This window comes from Centropristis striata, chromosome 10 (genome assembly GCF_030273125.1).
Source record: "Centropristis striata isolate RG_2023a ecotype Rhode Island chromosome 10, C.striata_1.0, whole genome shotgun sequence".
NCBI classification, from domain to species: domain Eukaryota; kingdom Metazoa; phylum Chordata; class Actinopteri; order Perciformes; family Serranidae; genus Centropristis; species Centropristis striata.
The window spans coordinates 2,607,085-2,615,732 of NC_081526.1; the positions used below are offsets into that span (position 1 = coordinate 2,607,085).

An 8,648-nucleotide genomic window follows, 5' to 3' on the forward strand; every position below is an offset into this window, starting at 1 on the left:
ATGTATGAAAAAAGTTGACAAAGAGGAAAACGAAGGACATTTTCACTATAATTTTAGTTAGTTTTGTAACCACACAATACAGTTTCAGTTAATTATCATTATGATGTAACCTTTAAGCCTTAAAACAAAGTCTGAGATCTAAAAAAAAACTTTAAAGAAGTGAGGACCGGCCGAAATGTCCTCACTTTGTTGGTTAAAAACGTGTTCTGGTCCTCACTATGTAGGAAGTACAAGAACACAAAGCGCGCACACACACACACACACTCTGAGGTGTGGTAGGTTTGTAGGTGTGTCAGAGTGAGGTCCTTTGATCCTGTCTTCCACTTCGCTGCCTTTCAATCACTCTCTCCCATTCTAACATTCTTCATTTATCTTTATCTGTCTCATACACTTCCACTCTCCTTCTTTTTAATTCAGTTTGCTTTGTGAAGCACAAACGCTTATGATAATGCTGCCAAAGCATCAAGATGAAATATTCATATTTTCACATTAAATCCATATTTCTGCCTGAGTGTGTGTGTGTGTGTGTCTGTGTGTGTGTGTGTGTGTGTGTGTGTTTATATGGTATAGACGGACAATACACCTGACTACGTGCCGACATTACGCGAACAGTAGGGTATTATACGGACCATGCCAAAGTCCGTATAAATCAAACAGTGTATTCTCACTCAGTAGCATCTAAATAACATATCCTCTCTTTTATTTTGATAGTCCGTCTTAACCGTTTGACCTGACTTTGAGTGTATCCCAGTGTATAGTCCAGCACGCCATGCGGACAGGGAGGTATTGCAGTTTTTTACACATTTCTGATACACACGGTGAATTTTGGCGGGCTGCGTTGTGATTGGCTGCTTTACGCCCATGCTACGTGACGTCATTCCAAGCTCCGTCAACGCGACACGCCCCCTTTTAAAGAGCTGCAGGATGCCGTGATCGGAGGATTAAAAGCACAGGTAAGCAAAGATATTGATAAATACAGTCGCTTTTTTGCTTGAGTAAGTGTTTTGATGAGAGCAATAGCCTCTGTACACAGTAATATGTGTGTTTTTGGTGTGGATGATTTTGCATTTTGTGTTGTAAGAAGCTAATTCGGCTAACGTAGCTAGCACATGTGCACCTGTAGCATCTGTACACAGACATGTGCTCTTTTTATTTAACGTTAGCATTTAGCATTGTAATAGGGTAATTCAGCTAATATAGCTATCATGTGTGCACAGCAGCTGTTAGTTTTGTAGCCTAAGTGATGTTGTGTTATAGAGAAAACAGTGACACAAGCAGTTAAAGGGATTAAAAAGGAATGATAATGTCAATCTGTAAATTTAATTACCTGAGTACTGGGGCAGGTATGAGTTATGAACACAGTCTCATGCTTGTTATATTGGTTAGTTGATTATTTTTTAAGTCTTTTTTTTTTTTTGGTTTAAAGAGGGATCTTTGCCTAGTTAGTTGCCTTTTGTTCATTAAATAATGATGGAACAGTTTAAAACCCTCTGATAACACACATTGTAATGATAAAATCTCAAGCCCTTATTCATGTTAATGTCATAATTTAAATGTGAAGTCATAGAGACCACAAAATGCAATTTCAAGGGGCCATCACACAATGCACAACCAAATAAAGACTGTAAGGCAGGTATGTCCAAAATATTCCACAAAGCGCCATGTGGCTGCAGGTTTTTGTTCCAACCGATCAAAAGCACACAGAGTGACCAATCAAAAAGTCAGGTGTGCTGCTGCTTGGTTGGAACAAAAACTGCAGCCACATGGCCCTTTGTGGAATAGTTTGGATATGTCAGCTGTAAGGGGATAACCGGAGTTGGTTTAGTCAGAGGTTCCCATATTGTAGAAAATGTTGTATACTGTCAGACAACATTATGCTTGCCCTCCATGCCAGGAAAACATGCAAAGGCGAAGACGCATTAATCCCACGGACGATGCAAAATTTTATGCGAGTGCTGGAAGGGACAAAGTGGGACTTGACATCAGATACATCAGTGCCTTTAAAGGTAGGTGGAATCCTCTAATTGGTTAATCATGGTTTAAGTTTAAATATTTCACCTTACTTTTTGTCTATTTGTTATGTGTGTTTTAACTAGGTCGTGGTATCTTCACCTCCACTCCATTTGAAAAAGGAGATTTTCTGTTGGAATATAGAGGGGAACTAATAAGTAGGCAAGAATGTGAGAGCAGACAGAGACTTTACCATGACAGCCTGAAGGTGTTCATGTTTGAGTTCCGTTTTAATGGAAAACTGTGGTGGTAAGTGTTATGTCATCGCTTTTTCTAATCAGAATTAAACTACACTTTTTTTTGGTTTCACTGAATGTATACAATGGTCATAAGCCAAAAACTAGTTTCCTGAATATATTCTTGATTGTTGATATATATTGTTGTTCTAAGTCAGGCAAATTTATATTGCCAAATTACAAACGATTTGGACTCATTTGTTTCCGTTGCTTTTGTAGTGTTGACGCAGCAAAAGAGGATGGGTCACTTGGAAGGCTTGTAAATGATGACCATTTAAATCCCAATGCCAAGATGAAGTACTTGACAGTGGAAGGGAAGCCCCATCTGTGTTTGTTTGCAACACGTGACATAAGTCCAGGAGAGGAGATCACCTATAATTATGGTGAATCAGACTGGCCATGGAGATGCAAGGTGGTCAAAATTATACTTTGTGAAACTCATAGTTCTCATAAAGGACATCCTCTTACCATACAATAATTACCATACATAAACATATTCTATCTTGCTTTGTCCGTAACATAATTTATAGTGCATTAAATACAGTAATTCAAATTCATGGTTGATGTAGTGAAATACATCTACACTGCCACATACACACATGAAAGACAATGATTGTATTAGAACATTTATATTTCCTTGATTTCATCAGTCTGATATCTGTCATTAAAATCTCCAGACACTTAAAGAAACATCTATGGAGGGGCATCAGGATGAGGTGTCCATATCGGAGCCCACTACAGGTACTCAAAAGGCATCAACTAGTCGGAGGCGAAAAAAGGCATCTATGGCTGCATCAACTGGTCAACTGGTTAAAAGCTTTGATCAGGTAAGTTAGATTTTTATGCAGTACAAATACTGCAACACTACCAAATGCAGGTAGCAGAAATGAAATGTGCATGGTGGGTTCCATAATGGCTACTAGTGGATGGGGACTGTTGGTTCAGCTCTTTGATATCACGTTGCCACAATTTCGTCATCCACAGCTGAAGATTTTTAAGAGGTGTGTCTTTGTTAACAATACTGTAGATTAACAATTGATTGAGACATCACATGGACTAGTCTACAGACTGTAGTCATTTGGCCTTCCAAGTTACTAAAACAGTTCAAGTAGATGTTTCTTCCCACAAAACACTAATGAGACACAGTCTTGATGCCTCTTTTACATGAATTTATACATCTAAAAACCTGTCTTAAAGGTATTTTAATGCCATATTTTCTTCTTTTTGTAGAATCCTGATGAGGAAATACCTCAGGAAAATTCTGAGACTACAATTTTGACACCCCTAACTGAAGATTTTGAAGAGGTATATCTTCATTAGCTTTCTTCACAATATTTTTATGAAATAAAAAAATGTCCCATTTATTCAGACCTAACATATCTTCTTGAGTGGTACATTCTCAGGGCCTGTGTTTTTAATGCCTCTTTTCCATATGCTTTATCTGCTATAGCCATTGGCTGAGAGCAGTCTGATCCAGATAGGTGAAGACCAGATTCAGACAAGTCCAGGTCCTGGTCCACTCAGCGGGCATGGAAAGGTAAATACAATTTAATGCATTTCTAATTGATGATACTTGTGGCAGACTTCAGCAACATGCTTGATCAGTCGGGTGTGTATGTGTGTGTGCAGTCACCTGACTGTGATATGATTTATATGGACAATGGTATGTAAGGGCCATGATATGAAAGTGTAGGTCAGTATAATGTCTGATTCTGTGTGTGTGTGTATAAAGCAGTGATCCGCTCTAATATGACTTAGGAGGTCCATACAGTTAACAAGGTCCTTCCTTCCGTGTCATCATTTTGTTTTTTAAAAATACTTGAACAACCTGCACCTGATCTGTTTTTTGCTTTCATGAGAATGTTAAGTTGGTTATGTCTGATCAAAGTATTACATTGGAAGTAGAACAAGATCTATTCCTATCGGAGCAATACTTCTTTTTTGTGATCTTAACAAATAAGTCAAATTTACATACAACACTGTTGTAATTTTGAGCATTTTCAGCATTGAAATGTGAATGTAAAATATTTTCTGCCAACAGTGTCAAAATCACCGCCTTGTGTGCGCAACAGTATCCTCCTTGGACAAATGCCTTCAGTGTGTGGGACCTGTAGCCTCCTTAAAGTGGCTTGGCTATAAGTGCAAAGGTGAGTCCTTTGTGTGGCTAATGACAGTAGGTGAATTCAGACTCAGTATGCAGTACATTAGGTATATCTGAAACTAATGCAGTGTAGTACAACAGTCCTGCAATTAATTATAGTAATAATATTTTTGCTGATACTCTTTTAGGATGTTTTGATTGAACTTTCTGAACATTTTGGAAGCTGATGTTTGTGGTGCTGCTTAGCTGTATTTTGTCATGTAAGAGATGTTTCTAATTTCTTTGTCTTCTCTCTTTCCATCATTAATGGTAGGCTAAATACTAGAAACACTTATCTGTATCACACAGACAACAACAACAGAGTTAAACTGAAGCTTCAAATGATCAGAAAGTTGAATTAACGCTTCTTCTTTTTGTTTTATTCAGATGTACCTAATCATGTACCTGATATATGTAGTGTATTCTAATGTATAATTAACCACTCATCCTTGGTACGCAGTTCATTTCGCTTCACTGGGACTGACAAAATCTGTGAGGGTGTCATGCTTGTCATGCAGTTTGTGTGTATTCCAAATCATTACTTTTAGAAAGGAAAAATGTAAACAGACAAAGTTTAAATTAATAATTTAAAAATGTGTTACAGTTTGTTCAGGTGTCTGGCATAAAACCTGTTTCAGACGAATTACAAATGAAAACCTCCCCCACCAATCACAGGTAAGTATCGACTGAGGTTGTCTTAAATTTTTTAAGTAAATGTAAAATGTCCATACCTAAAATGTGTTGTCTCACCATTTCAGGAGCAACAGCTTTCAAAATGTTCAGAGGATGAACTGCTGTCAGATGAGGATAGCATACCACATTCCAATGTGGATCCAATATCTGATGATGATCAGGATCATTCTGATGTGGATTACGTACCAGACTCAGAGTTTCAAGATGATGATGATGATGAAGATTCAGACACAAGTATACCTTTCATGCCTATTCGGTCTAACGGTGGACAGATTCAGGTAAAACCAGTAATACCTGATGCTGGGACATCTTATGGGTCAGACACAGGCATCCCAGTTGTGCCCAGTACATCAAAAGGTCAAATGCCCCTTAAAGAAACATCAGGCTCTGCAAATTCTATGAAAACCTTGCCAAAGAAGAAGAAGAAAAAGCTAGATGATCAAGCAGAGCCTCACAACCAAGAATCAACACATTTGACTATGAGTACTAAAAATTACTGTTACATTTGTGGTCAACCACAAAGCAAAATTTCTCGCCACTTGAAGACACACACTACACATGCAGAAGTTGTACATGTTTTTTCCCTGCCTTACCACTCAAAGGAGCGTAAAATATTGTTAGAAAAAATGAGGAATAAGGGAAACTTTAGACATAATACTGCTGTTTTACAAGGCGGAACAGGCCCGCTGAAAGTAAAGAGAAAACCAAAGGCTAAAGCAGTGGCAGGAAAGTTTGTTCACTGTATGTACTGTCAAGGGATGTACCTCCGGAAAGAGCTTTGGAGACATGCCCGCAGATGCCCCTGCAAGCCAGAAGATGGAGATTTGGAAAAAGAACCTGGGAGGACCAAAGTACTGGGTTTGGCTGTCGCTCAAGAGTCTGCATCTTGTCACCAGATCTCAGCTGGAGTTTGGAAGCTCCTTAGTGCCATGAAACAGGATGAGGTTGCCTCAGCTGTGAGAAATGACCTCTCTATTATTCAGTTTGCCCAGTCACTCTACAACAGACATGGACAAGACCCTACAAAGTATGAATACATGCGACAGAAGCTTCGTGAAGTGGGGCGTTTGTTGTTATGTCTGCGCACAGACTTCTCAGTACATAACCTGGAGGAGGCTGTTAAACCTGCTAACTTCCAGAGGGTTGTGCAAGCTGTAAAGAAAGTTTCTGGTTTTGATGAAGAAAAACACTCATATGGAACACCAAGCCTTGCATTGAAATTGGGGCACACATTGCACAAAGTTTGTGACATTATCCACTGTAGGGCCCTCATGGCAGAACATGAAGAACTGATCAAGTCCACTGACACATTCAAGAAGTTGTACTCCTCCAAGTGGTCTGAGATGGTGTCTCACAGTGCCTTGAACACACTGAGTGATGCAAAGTACAACAAGCCATCAACTTTACCCTTCACTGAGGATGTTCGCATTCTTCACCAGTACCTTGAGAAATCTGCAGAAAGTGCCTTTTGCAACTTAAAGGAGAAGGCCACGACTCAGAACTATGCACAACTTGCAAAAGTTACACTTGCACAAATCATTGTGTTCAATCGAAGACGAGCTGGGGAGGTTTCAAAAATGCGCCTCAAAAGTTTCCATGAAAGAGACAACACAAAGCTCCATGAAGATGTTGCCATGGGTTTGTCAAAGACTGAACAGAAGCTTTGCAACTATTTCAGCCGAATCGAAATCATGGGGAAAAGGGGCAGAAAGGTTGCAGTTCTGCTAACACCAAGGATGGTGGATGCTCTCTCACTACTGACCAGTCAAAGGACTGAGTGTGGTGTTTGTGCCACAAATATCTTCCTGTTTGCAAGACCTAAATCAATGACCCATTACAGAGGGCAGGACTGTTTGCGTGTTCATGCAAGCCAGTGTGGAGCAAAGCACCCTGAGCATCTCAGGTCGACACAACTAAGGAAACATGTTGCAACACTCTCTCAGGTCCTTAATTTGAAAAACAATGAACTTGATCAGGTCGCAGATTTCCTGGGACACGACATCCGTGTTCACCGCGACTTCTACAGATTACCAGTTCCCACAACACAGCTGGCCAAGATTTCTAAACTGCTTTTATCAATGGAGAAAGGACATCTTTCCAGCATGCAGGGAAAATCCCTGGATGAGATTGAAATAGAAGGTTTGTACAGAAATTAGCACTGATATTAGTGGGGGGGTTCTGAATGCTAACTTAGTCTTGTCAACACATGATAATAACCAATCAATCAGGTTAGCAATGGCCATTAAGTTGGCATCTCATCATGTTACACCATGGTGCCATTTGTAGAATTGTGGCATTGAATGATACTACTATACATCTTTAAAATATTTCCATGTCCAAGTCCAGTTTTGCTTTGTTTGTTGTTTTAATTAGTTTTGTGCTATTCATAAGACTTTTACTAACACCGTCTCCTAGGTGAAATCGCATTAAGTGACACTGAGGCCAAAGACAGTGACAGTGAATCTGATGGCAGTGGCACAGAATTCACAGAGTGTGACACTAGTGAGGCTGTGGATGCTGCAACCGACTCTACAGCTACGGAGCAGGTCCATGATGCTGCAGATTTAGGTAAGTTACTTCTTCAGTTACTTTTACAGTTGTTTTTGATCAAATGTGTTTTTTTCCATAAGAAAACTTTTGACAAATAATGTGTATTGCAGAAGCAGTGTCATCAGTGACGTCCACAGTGAATGAGACTGCCCCTCTCTCTGAAAGTAAGTTTGATTGTAACACATCTTTACACAACATATAAAAAGACATTTAAGATATAAAATCCAAAAAAAGACAATACAAAAAGACACAAAGTATAAAAAGAATATCACAATGAAAAATAAAAACTATGGACAAAGGACTTAAAAACTATGTTGCATTTACGTATGATGTGTATATACAGTTAGTTTTTTTTTACAATTGCTAAGATTTCTTGAAACCTCCCACCCTTCTCTCAAAACCCGATTTACATACTGCATTCACAAAACGTCTACCATAAGCCTTCTTGCGGAGTCAAACAATGTCACAAACATTACTGAGCATTCATTAAACTCGCATCAGAAAATGGAAAACAGTGTTCAAGACATGCAGCTCCAGAAAAAAATGTTATTGTATATAATAAAGTAGATGCATTTTGTGTTTTCAAAAAAAATATTCACAACTCAGTAACACAGTTTAGATATTGTATATGATTCAGTGCAAAAGGCAAAAGAACAAACACAAAATCTAACTGAAAAGCACATTACATTATGCTGAAAATGTAACTGCAAAATCATAGTCAACAAGTGATTCATTCAGCTTCACTATCATGTCTTTGTGCTGGGTCAGGCCAGAGGACTTCATCTACATTACAAAAACCCTCTGGTGTGCCAGATCCAGTCTTGGTGAGACTCTACACCTGTGTCACCACAGGACAATCCCATGACCTGTAGGAGATTCTCCCTTCTATAGGGTTTTAGTCATATACCTTCCACCACCATGCGGAGAAAAACTCTTCTATTAGGAAGAGTTCTGTCAGGAAAGGGGAGTGTGGTGGAAGGCAAACATTTATGATTTGCTGGTTGATGTTGAACCACTCT

The 8,648-nt window shown here is 39.1% G+C and overlaps 2 protein-coding genes and 1 long non-coding RNA gene across 4 annotated transcripts in view; all 3 read left to right on the top strand.

Annotated features, from left to right (window-relative positions):
- Positions 1-8,648, top strand: part of asmt (acetylserotonin O-methyltransferase) — a 40,087-nt gene that overhangs the window by 20,083 nt on the left and 11,356 nt on the right. The gene's annotated exons all lie outside the window — the stretch shown is intronic.
- On the top strand, positions 579-3,715 carry LOC131979427 (uncharacterized). Its single transcript, XR_009395054.1, has 5 exons — positions 579-2,006; positions 2,097-2,259; positions 2,466-3,073; positions 3,477-3,551; positions 3,697-3,715. It is a non-coding gene; the product is annotated as an uncharacterized LOC131979427 (long non-coding RNA).
- Positions 4,070-8,648, top strand: part of LOC131979424 (uncharacterized) — a 7,098-nt gene continuing 2,519 nt past the window's right edge. The window contains exons 1-5 of one of the 2 annotated variants that reach the window (XM_059343395.1): positions 4,070-4,393; positions 4,991-5,061; positions 5,145-7,218; positions 7,495-7,647; positions 7,740-7,793. In XM_059343395.1, coding sequence (XP_059199378.1) covers positions 5,325-7,218; positions 7,495-7,647; positions 7,740-7,793 — 2,101 coding nt within the window. In that variant the 5' untranslated portion in view covers positions 4,070-4,393; positions 4,991-5,061; positions 5,145-5,324. The remainder of the gene's footprint in view (positions 4,394-4,990; positions 5,062-5,144; positions 7,219-7,494; positions 7,648-7,739; positions 7,794-8,648) is intronic. The other variant, XM_059343396.1, reaches the window with a different exon arrangement.